Raw genomic sequence first — 17,500 nt, 5'->3', positions numbered from 1 at the left:
TGAAAGTGATGGAAAATCTTAGCTTTTTATCTTCTCTTGTTAAACCTACTCTCTGTAATCCAGGAGTCACTATTCCTGGGCTATTCCTGCTCTTGTTTTAACCAGCGGAGGAATATCGCTAAACTGAAGTTGTGTCCAGAGCTGAGATGGAGATGATTATACATGTGTGTATCTCCTCCTGTCTTGACGGCTGTAATTCCCTTTCCAGCTGTCTTAGCAATACATCGAATATAAAATGCTGCTGCTGAGCTTCTGACCAAGTCATCTAGAAGGTCTCGTGTAACACCAGTTCTGGTTTCTTTACACCGGCTTCCAATCCAGCTTAAGATCCTTGTGATTAGGTTTAGAGCCGTGCACAGTCAGGGATCTGCTTATATTACAGAGCTGTTGTGGCCGTACAGTAATATCAGGAATCTGAGGTCCTCTGATCAGGAGTTGCTGGATGTTCCTCGCTCTAGGATCAAGACAAAGGAGATTGTGTTTGAGGTTGTAGCTCCTAAACTTTAAATCTCTCTCCCCTTGGGTTTAAGATCTGTGGACACCTGCTTTTGCTTTTGCTTAAATATTGTACTTTTATTTTACTAAATATTTTACTTTGTGACGTCTGTTCTTGAAAGTTGCTTTATAAATTCATTTTATTTCCTTTACTATGATGAGGCCTAAATCCTGACTGATACATTTCATGAATGTTATTCCTCTGTAGCTATGAGCTTAGCTGCTGTGCTACAACCTTTACTAGGATCTTGGAGATAAAGGGCAGGTTAGATATGGGCTTATAGTTGGACAGCTCAGTTAAGTTCAGTTAAGGTTTTCTGATCCGGGGTTTGATGGCTGCTAGTTTAAAGTGATAAATGAGGAATTAATTCATTTTAACAGAGATGTGTTTACATGTGACAGGGTTTGTTTAAGGAAATATACAGTATAGATCAGATGATGTCGTACCTGGATACAGGTGATGATCAGGGGGCGGAGCTGGATACAGGTGATGATCGGGGGGGCGGAGCTGGATACAGATGATGATCGGGGGGCGGAGCTGGATACAGGTGATGATCAGGGGGCGGAGCTGGATACAGGTGATGATCAGGGGGCGGAGCTGGATACAGGTGATGATCAGGGGGGCGGAGCTGGATACAGATGATGATCGGGGGGCGGAACTGGATACAGGTGATGATCAGGGGGCGGAGCTGGATACAGGTGATGATCAGGGGGCGGAGCTGGATACAGATGATGATCAGGGGGTGGAGCTGGATACAGATGATGATCGGGGGGCGGAGCTGGATACAGATGATGATCGGGGGGCGGAGCTGGATACAGGTGATGATCAGGGGGCGGAGCTGGATACAGGTGATGATCAGGGGGCGGAGCTGGATACAGGTGATGATCAGGGGGCGGAGCTGGATACAGATGATGATCGGGGGGCGGAGCTGGATACAGGTGATGATCAGGGGGCGGAGCTGGATACAGGTGATGATCAGGGGGGCGGAGCTGGATACAGATGATGATCAGGGGGCGGAGCTGGATACAGGTGATGATCAGGGGGCAGAGCTGGATACAGGTGATGATCAGGGGGCGGAGATGGATACAGGTGATGATCAGGGGGCGGAGCTGGATACAGGTGATGGAAGGACCGGACGGTTGTGTGACAGAAGCTTGTTATAGAGCGATTCTTGGCAATGCTAATAAAGAATCAGTCGTGGATCAGAACGTTGATTTCCTGATCAAACGCTCGGATTAGTTTTCAGTTATCTGTGTTCTAGGTGTTTATTTAAATTTAATAAAAATAAAAACACTTTGGGTTTATACAGTAGGCGCCCCCTACTGAGCACATCTCACTTTTTATCGCACGTCTTTCGTGAAACACTTCAGTCTGATGTCGTTGTTTTGTAGCTGAAACCTACAGTTCTGTCCTAATAAAATACAAGAGCAGATAGTGAGCGTGGAATCTTTAACTAATTTGGTGATATTTTGTGTTAAAGTCTCTCCGGCTCTGATTATTCTACAGTAACGTTTATAATGTTTTAATTAAAGCTGGAAAAGTGTAAAAGTGACAGTGTGATAATCACCGACTTCACCTCTTACACCTTCACATGAAATACTATTAAACACTGTCACGTTATTAAAGCATTCAAATATTTCATTAAGGATTACGAAACTGATTAAATATTTTAAATAACAGAATTGTTAAACGGATCCGCCTGAACTTTATTTGTTTGTTTGTTTGTTTGTTTTAAGGGCATGTGCTCTACCTGGAAATAATGCTGTCTCTAATTTTAATCTCTTTCTTTCTTCAGAAACGTCAGTACTGTTATTTATTCACATTTCTGCACATCTTTCATTTATTTCTTTATTTTAGAGCTTGTACTGCACTTGGAATTTCTTTTTTTTGTTGTTGTTTTTTTACTATTTTTAGATTTCAGGTATTTATGCTTCTGAAACTGTCACACTTCGGTGTTTAATAATATTACAGAGTAAAAATAATGAATAAAACACCAACACAAAGAGCAGCTGGGAATAAAACTCCTGAGTGTGTGTGTGTGTGTGTGAATTTCACTCCTGCAGTATTGCACTGGAGCTACGATGCTAATGTAGCTACTAAAGGAAGTGTTCAGCCTGCAGTTTAGCGCCTCTGCTGGTGCGGAGGGAAGATTTTCTGGCTTGCGTTTGAGGCGTAAAGCAGATTTTCAGCCAAACTCCTGGACTGTGTGTCACCAGAACATCATCACTCACAAATCACCAACATTTATTACAACAAATAAATTCTTTTACAGAATAAAAATCACAGTAACGTGCTCAGGCCTTGACCTCAGGATTTAAACTCTTTAAAGTGAGAGACGAAAGTGTATAAATAATTGAATAATAACTGAATAATTAACGTGTCTGTATGATGGAGTTACAGCGGCTCTCTTTTCTCTCACGTCTCTCCCGGATTTGCTCGAGCGTACGATTTACAATTAAAGACAATCATTTATTTATTGTTGTAGTAAATAAACACTGTCATTACTGGATTGAAATGATGAATAAAAGATGATTTAATCAGACGGCTTCAGCAGGAACGCGGCGCTGTGAGGTTTATCTGATATAATTTCACAGTCTGAGGAATTTATCTATGTTTAACTTTAACAGAAATGAATCAAATGAACTGTTATGTATTAAATAACACTGAAGAATGAATCTGATTATGATTATTGTACATGATAATTATTCAAATCTCTGTGTTCAGTCCACACGCTCTGCTGATTCAGACAAGAGTGAAGCTTGATATTTATGATAATTACGCAACTGTAATGTTTTTATTCCACCGTTTCATTGTACAAGTTTCTAATTTATCAGTAAATTAATTGGTTCATTGCTGCAGCTGAGAGCTTACTGAGTGGAATTTACATATTTAAATTATTATTATTATTATTATTATTATTATCATTATTGTTACTTTTTGGAATACAGCATAGATACCAAACTGGAAGGTGGAATCAAGGCTCTAACTTTTACTCACACTTGTTTCATTACTAGTGTAAACATTTGTGGAATTAATAATTAATAATCATAAGACAATATATTATAAAAGTTAATTGTCTGTAATATATTTTTTAGCTCTATCCAGTGAGTGTGATGTGACAGATCTTTCAGCTCCACACTGACACCTAGCCGTCTGAGTGAAGCGGTGTGTCTGCGGCTCTCTGTCGCCGCCTGGTGGTTCACAGGAAACAAAACTCGCTTGTGTTATTCTCTTCTCACTGCTGAAGCTGGACTTTTTTTATACTTTATACATTTCTCACTTCAAACTCCTCCATTTTGATTCATTTTCTTATGAAGGTCAAAGTTAATGATTAGAACTTCTTTCGTACCACTTCAGATGCACTTTAAGAACAAATTTTCTGTAGTGAGATTCGACTCTACAGTAAGTGTCGAGTCTTTCGGATCCCAGATGATTCATTTGTACTCTTTTTTTCTAAACTGAACAAAATCTGCGATATTTTAACGTGTTTGTTCTTCTTTTTGGCTAACTATGTGCGAAATTGTTCAGTGAAGTTTTGCTCTACTTTCAAATTAATAAAATAACATTACTTACAGTTTACATCCAGTACATCTTCAACAAGAACGAGTGCTCCGGCTCTTCAGCTCTTCAGCTCTTCAGCTCCTCTCTGTCATGCCTCCTCATACACACAGCTGAGAGTCGAGTACACTGTTATCTCACTGTTATCTCACTGCTATCTCACTGCTATCTCACTGTTCTCACTGCTATCTCACTGCTATCTCACTGTTACCTCACTGCTATCTCACTGTTACCTCACTGCTATCTCACTGTTATCTCACTGCTATCTCACTGTTACCTCACTATTACCTCACTGCTATCTCACTGTTATCTCACTGCTATCTGTTATCTCACTTTTATCTCACTGTTACCTCACTGCTATCTCACTGTTACCTCACTGTTATCTCACTGCTATCTCACTGTTATCTCACTGCTATCTCACTGTTACCTCAATGCTATCTCACTGTTACCTCACTGTTACCTCACTGCTATCTCACTGTTATCTCACTGTTACCTCAGTTACCTCACTGTTAACTCACTGCTATCTCACTGTTATCTCACTGCTATCTCACTGTTATCTCACTGTTATCTCACTGCTATCTCATGGAAGCATTTTGATTAAATGACAGTAAAACTAATGCCATTGTCTACATACACAACAAGGCTCGCGTTAAAGAGTTGACTCTCAAACATTAACCTAAAAGATCCGATTCGGAGAGCCGACTCCTTCAGGAACGACACATCACCACTCCGAACCGGAAACAAAAACCAGAAACATCATAATCCTAATAAGTGCTCGTGAATATAAACATGAGTTAGGTGGTTATTACCGGTTAATAACGCTGTTATTCCACTGCATGTAGCTCACGAGTTCATAGCTGAAGAACAGAGATGAATAATTTATCATAAACATCTTTTCTTTATATTAAAGTGTGATTATGGGTTTGCTAGATTAGATTGGATTAGATTAGATTAGATTAGATTAGATTAGATCAGATCAGAGATGTGCATTTATTCATGCTTAATATGTTTATTCCATTAATAAGGTGTGACATTGTATTTAAAACTTATCTTGATAATAACAAACACATCTTTCCAAATGTACCGTTTTATTATTAATTATACTACATTAATTACACTCAGTGTTTTACTGTAACACACACACACACACACACACACACACACAGTGTTTATTATATATTTGTTAGATGGGTCGTGATCGGGAGAATCCGATGCAGCAGTGTTTCTCGTATGATCCGGTGTGTAATGAATCCGTGTGCAGAACTGAAGGCTGTGGTTCAGTGATCGCTGGGAATCATGGAGGGAATCTGCAGAGACACGTACAGAGGAAACACACGGCCGTGTTCGCAGAGACGCTTCAGAAAGTCGTACAGAAGAGACTCGCGGATCGACAAACCGGTTCGAACGGGACGATCGCAGTGAAAAAACCCCAAAACATCCAAATCTCATTAACTGCTGATGCGTTAACGGACGCGTGCGTTGAGTTAGTGACACTTAACGGCAACATTTTCTCTAATGGACGACTCTGGATTCTAGCTGCATCTATACTGTACGGAAAATCATCTGATATTCCACACGAAGGAAAAGCTGAAGAGTGAACTGCGTGGAAGAATTCTTATGTTTGAAATGTGTAACACGTACAGGACGCTGACGGTGAGAGTGTCGTGCTCAGAACGCTAACAGAGCGACGGACGGCGAGTCACGTCTCACGTGTAGTGCAGGAGGTGCTGCGTGAATTTAACATCGATCTGAAAAAGGTTTTCTCTGTAATTTCAGACAACAGCATGAATATGATGTCAGACACGAGAGAGGAAACGACGTGTAAGGAGGATGATGGAGAGGAGGAGAAGGTAGAGATTGAGGAGGAGCTTAAGTTTGAACTCGATGATGGACGTGTGTTACGCGGCGTGCGATGTTCTGCACACGTTTTACTCAGCAGTCAGATGCTTTAAAAAACATCCGTCCTTCAACATCATCAGCAAAGTGAGGCGTGTGTTCAGTGTGCTCAGTGAGATGGGACGCACGCTGATCGTACGACACGATGGAGCTCGACACACGACATGCTGGCGAGGTTGTGCGATCTCATGACGTTTTTCTGTGACGTGTCTCTGACCGCTGGAGAGCTGCAGGTGAGCGAGTCGGAGTGGGACGAGGTTTCTCCTCTGCTTAAACGTCTCGAGTCTGATCAGCTGAGTGCTGGGGACTTTTACGGCGTTTGGCCTCAGCGTGTGTTGGACACGGCAAACATCAATAACATTGTTGAGAAAGTTATCTCAGCGCCTGAAAGAGCGTGAAAGCGCGCTGTTTAACGACCTCGTAGCTGCTCTATCCCTCGATCTGTGCCGTGTGTGGGACTGCATTCAGGACCTGTCCAACACCACCATGATCACAGAAGACCTCTCGCTGTCTGATGATGATGATGGTGATGATGAAGTCTCTCCTGGACTCGTACTCTAAAGGAAGTCGTGTAAAGCGCAGTGAAGGTGAAGGCACAGCGACGGTGAAGGCACTGCCGGTCACGCGAATGATTCTCGAGCGTACATCTTCATCCCTCAGGCTCAGGTGCTGGAGAACGTCCTGTTCCTCCGACTGACAAAAAGATTCAGCCTGTAGGCTTCAGTTCATGAAAAGTAGGAGTGTCAAAGTGTATGACCAAACCATTACCTCACTGAAAACCTCTTTAAATTCTGATTAAAAAGCATTTCTGCCTTATAAGCATTTCTCTTATAGTAACACTGTTCCCAAAATAAACCCCTCTAAACCCCTATTCAGACGAGATTAGTTTTCCATGTGGACGAGTGTAATGCAGTTAATACTGGAGTATCTCTGAGACCATGTGCACGGATGTGTATGTGTACACGTGTCTCTATGTACACTATACGGGCAAAAGTATGTGCACCCCTGACCATCACACCCATATGTACTTTTAAACGTCTCATTCCAGATTTATTCCCTGTGTGTTTGCTGTTATAATGAGCTCCACGCTTCTGGGAAGCTTTCCACTAGATGTTGGAGCGTGGCTGTGGGGATTTGTGTTCATTCAGCTACAAGAGCATTAGTGAGGTCAGGTGCTGATGTTGGGATGTCGAGGAGGTCTGGGGTTCAGTCGGTGCTCCAGTTCATCCCAAAGGTGTTCAGTGGGGTTGAGGTCAGGGCTCTGTGCAGGACACTCGAGTTCTTCCACTCCAACCTTCACACACCATGTCTTCATGGAGCTCGCTTTGTGCACAGGGGCATTGTCATGCTGGAACAGGTTTGAGTCTCTTAGTTCCAGTGAAGGGAAACTGTAAAGCTACAGCACACAGAGACGTTCTATACAACTGTGTGCTTCTGACAGTTTGGGGAAGAAACACATATGGGTGTGATGGTCAGGGTGCACATACTTTTGGCTTTATAGTGTATATAAACAGACTGCATTGTTGTAGCCTGATATTTGTCTAATAGATTATCATAATTAATTATAATAATTAAGAGTTTATGTCACTGTAATACCGTGCTACAATAATATATAATAAACAGCGCCGTGTTCGTGTTCTTAGATACATATTCAGTGTATTTAATACCTGCATTTTATTTTACTCTAACAGTGAAGGAATGTGATGCTGGGGTTTGAACCTGAACATTTTACAGGCTTCTGATATTCATTCTCAGAACCGTCCTTTAAAACAGTCATATGTCAGTGTGTGTTTATTACTGCAGTGTGAAATATATATATCGGAGTGAACTGGTTTAACTGCATGATCGCATAAAAAATCTAAAAACCCGTCAGTCTTCGTTTTTAGGACTATCTCGCCGTGTTTAGATCATGTGACCGCGAGGGCTGATGCGAGAGTGAAGGTGCAGTAGAGGAAGACATTTCACTCTGTGTTTATTTGGTTCCAGGTGTGACTTTGGGTCGTGTCCCGAATCAAACCCTAAACCCCAGATTCCTGCTCCAAGTGTGCACTTTGGTGATGGAGATGAAGTTTGGACCTGTGCTGAGTCTTTGAGTGTGTCAGGGTTTAAATCCTGATGCTTTGGGACAGCGTTAGTGTTTTAAATATCTTTAAACAGGCTCTAAAGAGTATTAACATGCTGTAAACTCTGATTTAGTGAACATTTAGTGGAGTTCCATAAACAATGACGTCGAGGCCGCGAGTGAGAAGAGCTGAAAGTGTGTGATGTGTTTGAAAACAGTGTGACTGTGTGGATTATTTTATTGTCTAAAGTCTTGAGAAACTGTATTTTGTGTAGAAACTGAATCGCATCACCACAAACACACACCCACACCGTCTCAGTCGATCGTGTGCCTTTATTGTTCCAGGTTTTTTAAGTTCATACAGGTTTATAATTTACTGAGTTGAACAGAACATTAGCTACACGTTCACACACACGGGTTTAGATCGGTTATAGATGAGAGATCACGTCACTATCGATTTTCTGCGTGTCCTTCTAAAGCAAAGAACTCGGCACAACACGAGATAGAAAACAATTCTCATTTTTAAATTAAATAAATAAAAAATCAAAGTGTTATTGATGGAGAAACAAATTCACACACAGCTTTTTATGAGATGTTACGAAAGAAAAGGAATTTTAGTTTCCAGTCATTTGAGGCTCGCAGATATCACACACACACTGTGTGACACTGTGTGTGTGTGTGTGTGTGTGTGTGTGTGTGTTTTAAGGCTAGATAAAGAACAAGTTGTGAATTTGAGGAATCTAAAGTGTTTGAAATCCAACATTATATTCATTAATCGTACGGAATAACGTTTGTGCCGTTTACAATTTATTCACTTCTCCATTTTTTTCTTTATTTTGAAATATTATATCAAGTTTTAATAAAATTGGTGGCAGAGTGCATTTCCAATTCAGTTTATCAAATTCAGATTTTAGTTTATAAAACACTACATTCTCATTCCTTTCCTGTTTATTTCAGCCAATCAGCAGTCAGGAAATCAATCTGAATCGAATGTAGTGATTTCTACACAATTCTGTGCAGCTGAATATTGTTAAAGATGAATCTGAATAAAATTTAATATCAGTGACACAAATATTCCTTACGATAATGAAATAAAGAGTAATTTGTTTTGTATCAGTTTATGGAATGGTGATATGGGAATTCTGAGTAACTTTATCAGTCTGTAAGTGCAGTGATGTGAACGATGTGAACGATGTGAAAGCGAAATAAAATTCAGAAATAATTTTCACGTCCACGTTAACGAGAGACGAGACGTGTAATAAATCACTGATCCTCGTGATGCGATGGTGAAATGTAGAGAAAGACAGAAATCTACAGTGCTGTAACAGACACACGTTTATCATCATTACAGTCTGAAATGTTCATCATTACAGGTTAATAAGGGGTTAATAAAGGGTTAATGAGCAGGTTATTAGTGTACTGATGAATATTGCACAGCTTCCATCTGCAGTTCATCCTTTAACACACAGCTACAGAAAATAAAATCAGACACAACACGCAGAACAACATCAGCGGATCTTCCGCTTCCTCGAGAATTAGTTCATTAACTAACGGCTCACAGTTTAAAGTTCTTTTTTAAGGGGCTCAAATCATGACATCATAACACGCGAAACCTTCATCACGTCCAATCAGCTTGCAAATAAATCTGCACTCCTTTTTTTATCATTTATCATTTTCACTTCCTCTTTACCTCATTCTCTTCCCTCTCACTTCCTGTTTCGTTTGTATTCTTCACACCACTGTGTCCTGTTTCTGCTCTCAGTCTCACACGAAAACATCAAATCTGCACAATTTCACACAAACAGTCCCTCGGGTGAGAAACGACATGTCCGTGTGCTTCAGGTGGGATTTCTGTTGGAAATGGCGCCCGTTAGTCTCGCAGCTCCAGTACAAACAGACTCCGAACCTCTTAAACATCGACTGTGCGGCGTAAAACGCGTAACTTTAATCAATTCTTTCACAGTTGTGTTATATTAATTACTGTAACATGGATCTCCAAACTTCATCCCCATCAACATACTTCACATTTTAACACCCAGACCCTGCTATAGCGCCTGTTCCACCCGCGAATCCGGCATAAAGAACACGACGGAAAATATCAAGTAAAATACAGACAGAGCGTCAGGGCAGAGCGCTGGAGCGAGAAGCCTCTAGGTGGCGCTGATGTTCCAGCATCAGTGTAGACCAGCTGTTCCACTGCGTTTAACATTTAAAGATAACGAACTGAAATCAAGCAGAAAAAGCAGGCGAGGAAAAGATGGAGATTATTGTTAGTAGCTGTAATAATGTTATTAGAATGTTATGAGATAATTGTAAGTCGCTCTGGATAAGGGCGTCTGCCAAATGCAATAAATCTAAATAAAAATAGTTCAATAGTGTTATTTTAGCGTAGTAGTTTAGTGACATCGGGAAAGTAGTTGTGTAATTCCGGATGGGAATAGAATTCATTATTAACATTTTTCCCATTTAAAGAAATAATGCATTCTGGGAATTTGGAAATCTTGTGTAATAGCAGGGTTTGAGTGTAAGGTGTAGGAGAACGGCTCCTCGCGTTACGGCGATAAAGCTGGTGCATGAAGGAGATGGGAATGTTGGAATGTGGGAATGTTGGAATGTGGGAATGTTGGAATGTGGGAATGTTGGAATGTGGGAATGGCGGAATGATGGAATGTTGGAATGTTGGAATGATGGAATGTTGGAATGTGGGAATGATGAAGTTAGTTGTGATTTCCAGAACAGGAAGCTCAACGTTCTTGTGGAAAAAGGAGGTCTAGAAGTGTTTAAGCGGTTCTTGTACACAGGCATCTTTTTAGATTTTCATGCAAACGAAACAGTATAATTTTTATAAATGTTTATAACGCATTTTTAACGTTTCTACTGTGTTACGTTCCGGCCGCTCTGAACAGAACAAAGAGTTAAGAGTTTAAGACGTGAAGTTAGTGTCAGTCTGTGCTTCGGAGCTTTAACGCTTTTTAAATCGTTTTACATTTAGACGGAGTGTAAAAACAATCAGGTCAAGTTTTTAAAGATTTTCAAACACACACACACAAACACACACACATACATACACACATACATACACACATACATACACACACACACGTAAACAATAACACTTCATTCATCCACACGCTATAGTCACTACTGAACACAGCTATCCTGCGAATATAATGGAGGGATGTAAAGACAAGCAGAAAATGAAGAGAAGAGAAGAGGTGTGTGTGTGTGTGTGTGTGTGTGTGTGTTCCGGGAGGTGAAACAGGTCCCATCATTCACACAGGCTCTAACTATACCTCCCTCTATTCTCCTCCCTCCATCTTTCACTCCTTCATATTTCCCAGTAATGACTGTCTGCCCCCTGATTGCCCCGCCCTTTTGCCCCGCCTTTTGCCCCGCCTCCACAGTTTGACCTTTCACCCCCTCACACACACCCCGTGCTCTCACTGCTCGTCCTCCCCGAACACGTCGTTCTGTTTGCGCTTCATGTTCTCAAAGTCAAAGTCAGTCCCGGTCATGCGCTTGTAGATGTCCTTGATGTCGTTGCAGGTCGTTTCGAAGTGTGTGGTGGCGTCGTACGCTCGAGAGCAGAAGACCTGCGAAAGGAACGCAGCGAGAAACATCAGCTTTAAACCCTGCGCTGAGATCTGAGCATCTCCGTCTGTCTCTGCGGCTTTAACACGGATTTCAAACAAATAATACTCACGTCACGATTACGGGGTTCCGTCTGATTATTACTCATCACCATCCCATGATTAATCATCATCAATAGCACTTTCATTTTTCTTTTCTGTTCATTTTTATTTAAGCATAACACTACACTCAGAGGTGCTTCAGTTGTCCCTCTAGGAGAACCCTTAAAGCTTCTGTGCTGAACTGAACAAAGTGTTTCCTTATCCAAAGAAGAACATTTTCCAGGAGCTAAAAACCTTTAATGATCTAATGAACCCTTAAAGAACCCTATTTTGGAAGCTAAGATCCCTTAATTATCTAATGAATGCCTCAAAAGCCCTAGAAAACCCTTTTATGGACACCACGAACCCTTAAATGTCCAATAAACCGTTAAGGAACCATTTTGTAGAAGCTAAAAGCCGTTTCTGAGTGTGTGTGTGTGTGTGTGTGTGTGTGTGTGTGTGTCTCTGTGTGTGTATTAACTAAGTTAGTGTACAAACTCCAAATTATTGCTCATTATTTTCTCCTTAGTATCTAGAAGCTTCTATGTTCCTCATGTTTCTGGGTCAGGGCTGATGATTATGACGGAGTGTGACACTCACCTGACTCTCTGTTCCATCATCTGACGGCTCGTACAGATCACTGATGGCCACAAACCTGCGAAAATAAACACAAAACCCACAAACGTCTTTTTATTTTTTAAATAAGAGTTAAAGTGAGCGTGTGGTGACGGAACTCATTAAACAAATGTAAATTAATTAAACTATACTTTTACACTCTACTGTAAACTTCCCCTTAAAAGCCTGTAAAGTGTCCTTACAGCAGTATAACATCATAATAATAATAATAATAATAATAATAATAATAATAATAATACAGGGTGTGTAACACTGACTTCTGGTCGATGGGCTCGAGCAGCTCGAGAGCGGGCTGGATCTCGGCCTCGGGGTCGCTCGTCTCCACCGTGGTGCTGGCGATGGCGATGTATTTACCCTGAGCGGCCACGTTATGGGCGTACGAGATCATACACACGTAAATATCTGCAAAAAAAAAACACAACAAACTTACAGTTAAACACGCAGCATAACACGGGCTTTAGGGGTTTTTACTAAAGGAGCAGTGTGTCGTGTTTAACGCCCCCTGCTGCCTGTGAGCTGAATTACAACGTGTAACACTAAGCATGTCCTGGAAAATGGGCGGAGCTGAGACACTGTATATGGTTTGGGGGCGGGGCTAATTTCTGAAAGCTGAAAAGAAGAAAGTAGCCAGAAACTGTCTTTTTTTTAATTAGATACCTTATTAATATCACAGCTCCAGAAAAACTCTTTAAATTTCATACATTAATGATAAATGCATACATGAGCCAATCCTATACATCCTATATATGTGTGTGTGTGTGTGTGTGTATATATATATATATATATATACACACACACACACACACACACACACACCTGTTAGAAACCGTTAGATGTCCAGAGTTTGCTGATGGGCTTTAGTGTGTTTGTGGTGGTCTGTAATGGTTTTTAATGGAATGTGCCTTATCTAATTTTATTCTGATAAAATAATCAGGTACCAGTGAAAGAAGGTTCTACTGGGTTCTGGTGGTATTTTATAGTAACCAGAAACTGGAAGCCCACAAGAATCTGGTGGAAACCAGTGAGCTGATATCCATTAAAGTCCATTAGGTGATGGAAAGCATCAGAGATCAGCAGTTTGAAAAGCGGAGTGTGTGCACAGTAAGGATGTAGAGCTGTATACTAAATGCGCAGTAATGTAATCAGTGTGATGTAAGCACGTGTTTGACGTCCTGCAGTACTCGCAGAATTCACAGCAGCGTGTCACTGACCCGAGTTGCGGTTGACTTGGTTCTGCGGGATGATGATCTGGCAGGAGTTGGCGTCGTTGGTGTTCTTGATCGGATGGCTGAGGATGCAGATGACGCGGATCACCTGACCCGCTTTACGCACTCGGTCCGGAACGTAGCTCGGGTCACAGATCAGCTGCTTACAGCGAGCAACCTGAGAGATCAGGAAACCCGAGAACCCTCGCGTTAATGACCAGGTTAAAGAACCGGAGCGCTGCAGAGAGCTCCATCACTGAGACTCGGGCTTTACTGACGTCCGAGAGACTGCCACTGACAGAGCGCAGTGAATTTCTCATGGAAAGTAAAAATAAGGTGTGAGAGAAACTCAGAATTAATTCTGTTTTGTTTCAGAGAGCCTTATGCGTTCATCATTTTCTAGTATAATCTATAAATCGTCCTGCTTTTAAATCACAAAGTTATCATTTTCATCCGTGTAATTATAGTGTAATTTTATTTACGCTTTCAGAACAAATGTAACTCAAATGTCCATAATATTCACATCGTCAAGGTGATTTTCAGTAAATCTATAAACACACACGAGCTCTACGTCACCTCCCTAACCACCCTGATCACCTCACTAAAAAAATCACTGATTCTATCTTTAATCTTCTTTAAAATCACTCGCCGCAGCTTTGATCATGAATCATAAATATAACGGAGCCGCGTTTATTCGCTGTGTGTTTTATTCCTGTGTGAAGATCAGGGGAAGATGGAGGAGGATTCTCAGGAAGAAGAAAACTTTACTGTGTGTGAATAAATAATAATTAAATTAAAAACATTAAACTCTCTCATTGCTTTGTGATGGTTTATATACTCTGTGACAATAAAATATTATAGACTCATTAATATTCAAATGTATTCAAATTCTTCAATGTTCCAATTAAAATGTGAATTTAAAGGGAATTAAGAGGCTGAATGTGTATTTGTTATGATTAGTTATGAGATGTTTGGTGGCTGGGTTGAAGTCTGATCATCACGTTTTGTGCATTAATGCAGAATCAGAATGCATCGAAGACACATTTATTATAGTTCCAGCGCCGTTAGTGGAGACGGTTAGTACCGAACGGTTCTGCAGATGAGTGTACAGTACCTCTCCCTCGGACTTCACGCCCACCACACGTCCGTTCTCCATAACGATCTCATCCACAGGCTTGTTCAGCATGTAGGTACCTCCGTAGATCGCGCTTAATCTAAACAACAGCGAAAACACATGAAGGAAAACTTCACCTCGTAACCAGTGACGTGTGAAGAGAGAAAGTGTACCTGGCGAATCCCTGAGGCAGTTCTCCGAGTCCGTACAGGGGGTAGAGGTACGGGCTCTTCCCGTAGCGCGCCAGAGACTCGCTGTACAGTTTAATGCGGTTAATCGTCTCCAGACACGGCTGCTCCAGATAGCTGCAGGAGAGACCTTCAGTTACAGCACTCAGGAGCCGTGAAATAAATCGATAATCATCAGTAATAACGCTGATGATTCCACAAGAGGAATTTTATCTTCTTACTCGTCCGTCCTGTAGAGCGCCAGGGCGTGGCCTGTGAAATCGATCACGTCCTGCCCCAGGTCAAACTTCTTATACACGTCACGCATGGTGGTGCTCCTGGGGTCCACGCCCTCGAAGGTCTTGGGGTCGTTCTCGTCAAAGTTGGCCACGAAAACCAGGAACTTGCGGAACCTTCTCTTCTCGAACATTCCCATCAGATCTGAGCAGAAAAATCAACAACAAAATAAACAGAAAGGTTTTAAATCTTACGTTCTGCTTTAACGTAAACGAAACCCTGATTTAAAAATCACTGAGCAAGACTTTAATTATGAATTTTAAAATCTCCCATCACGCATTTAATTACTGACCTAAAAAAAGTCACTGCTTTAATCCTTAAATTAAAAAACACTGACTCTGTATCACTGAAAAATCACTAATCACTAACGTCACCTTTAATAACTCACTTAAAGCTTTAATAACTGTCTTTAAAATCACAGACTGCACTTTTAATTGTCATGTCAATGATTCCCAGACGACACCGCGGCCTACAAACATGGCCGCCGAGGACTACAACACCCATCGAGCACAGACTCTCTGACGTTCACGTTCTCCTGATTGCTGATCACACACACCTGCACTCACAGTATATAAGGCCTCTCACTGCACACACTCACTGTGAAGGACACACTCTGGGTTTCTGTACCAGTCTACACCAAGCCGCTGATCGTCTTTCTGGTTTTCTCGTCGTTTTGCTCTTTCCTGCCCCAGTTCACCTCGTCTGTTCATCACCTGACTCTTGCCTGAATCTCGACTTTGCCTTTGGATTACGTCTCTGTTTCGTTTGCTATTTTAAATAAAGCATTGAACTTTATTAAGACTTGTGTCCGTACCTGCATCATGACATTAATTAATGTTAAAATCACTAATTTCACCTTTAATCACTGTAATAAATAATCACTGATCTCACCTTTAATCTGTTTTAATCAGAGGAACCAGAAGAAGAGACTCACTGGAAGCCAGCGCCTCGGATTCCGTCGACGGAACCTTGTAGATTTTTCCTCCTTTATACACGAAACTTCCCTCGATCACTTTAAAGTCCAGATAACGAGTCACTTCTGTGTACAGCAACATCTTCACCAGCTGACCTGCAGGAGCCGCGACACACAAACACGATCACGAAACACACACAGCGGGTTTTATTCACGGGTTAAACACACACACACACACACACACACACACACACACACACACACACACGTCTTTCAGGAAATGATCTCTGACCAAACTCAATCTTACGGACATCCTGCGTTATTCATAACACCGTGAATAATTACGAATAAAACGCGCTCAGGAAGAGAACGCGCGCGCTGACCGTTAGCCATGAGGAATTTGGGAATGAGGTCGACGTTCCAGTCTCTTCCTCGGCCCATGGACTCGGCTGGACTGTCCGGCAGACTGAAATGCTTGTAGAGCTGCAGAGGACAAACACGACATTTCACAACCGCGCAGCTGCAGCGCCGAGCGCCGAGTCCACACCAAACACTCACACAGACACGCGCGCACACACACACATGCACTCGCACGCACACACACACACGCGTGCACACACACACACACACGCATGCACTCGCATGCACACACACACACGCGTGCACACACACACACACACACACACACACGCGTGCACACACACACACACACGCATGCACTCGCATGCACACACACACGCGTGCACACACACACACACGCATGCACTCGCACGCACACGTGCACACACACACACACGCATGCACTCGCACGCACACACACACACACGCGTGCACACACACACACACACTCACACATGCACTCGCACGCACACACATTTTACTGTATACACACACGCACTCACTCACACACATACACACACAGACACGCGTGCACACACACACATTTTACTGTATACATGCACATACACGACACACACGCACTCACAGACATGCACGCAGTCACACACACACACACGTCATGTGTTTAGATCTGATTCATATCGCAGCACCAAAATCAGGATTAAACGTAGTGTCAGTAGTTTCAGGTCCTGAGTCTCGTCTGTGTTTACAACAGTGACACATAATCCTAATGATTTTAGCAAAATCTTTCAGTTAAATCTTTTGCGTTGTTCCACAAAATTTCTCCTGCAGTCGCTTCTGTCTGACTCTCAATCTGTTCAACTTTCTGTTTATATTATAATATATTTTTAAAAGCCTTTTGTTTGGAGACGTACAGCTAGTTTACTCCACTGATCCTAAACACACACACTTCCCCAGTTTACAGAAATAAATCCATTTTAATGCTTAAACACTAATCATATAAATATATTTATTAATAATGTTACTCTAATGGCCAGGGTTTATTAATCTATAAATATAAACGAGTTGAGAAACTTTAGAATATTGCGTTTTAATGTCTGATTTTTGTTATTATATTTTTTTATA

At 41.6% G+C, this 17,500-nt stretch overlaps 1 protein-coding gene across 1 annotated transcript in view; it reads right to left on the bottom strand.

The window, feature by feature from the left end:
* Positions 1-8,327: 8,327 nt before the first annotated feature.
* The window catches only part of LOC113525324 (rab GDP dissociation inhibitor alpha), an 11,963-nt gene continuing 2,790 nt past the window's right edge, over positions 8,328-17,500 (bottom strand). Inside the window, exons 3-11 of the mRNA XM_026911807.3 lie at positions 16,399-16,498; positions 16,037-16,171; positions 15,048-15,246; positions 14,812-14,943; positions 14,639-14,738; positions 13,531-13,702; positions 12,577-12,721; positions 12,284-12,338; positions 8,328-11,605 (exon numbers count right to left, since the gene is read on the bottom strand). Of these exons, the coding sequence (XP_026767608.2) occupies positions 11,453-11,605; positions 12,284-12,338; positions 12,577-12,721; positions 13,531-13,702; positions 14,639-14,738; positions 14,812-14,943; positions 15,048-15,246; positions 16,037-16,171; positions 16,399-16,498 (1,191 nt within the window). The 3' untranslated portion in view covers positions 8,328-11,452. The remainder of the gene's footprint in view (positions 11,606-12,283; positions 12,339-12,576; positions 12,722-13,530; positions 13,703-14,638; positions 14,739-14,811; positions 14,944-15,047; positions 15,247-16,036; positions 16,172-16,398; positions 16,499-17,500) is intronic.

This window comes from Pangasianodon hypophthalmus, chromosome 16 (genome assembly GCF_027358585.1).
Source record: "Pangasianodon hypophthalmus isolate fPanHyp1 chromosome 16, fPanHyp1.pri, whole genome shotgun sequence".
Lineage (NCBI taxonomy): Eukaryota > Metazoa > Chordata > Actinopteri > Siluriformes > Pangasiidae > Pangasianodon > Pangasianodon hypophthalmus.
Note: the sequence above shows the minus strand (reverse complement) of the source record. Positions and strands in the feature narration are given on the sequence as shown.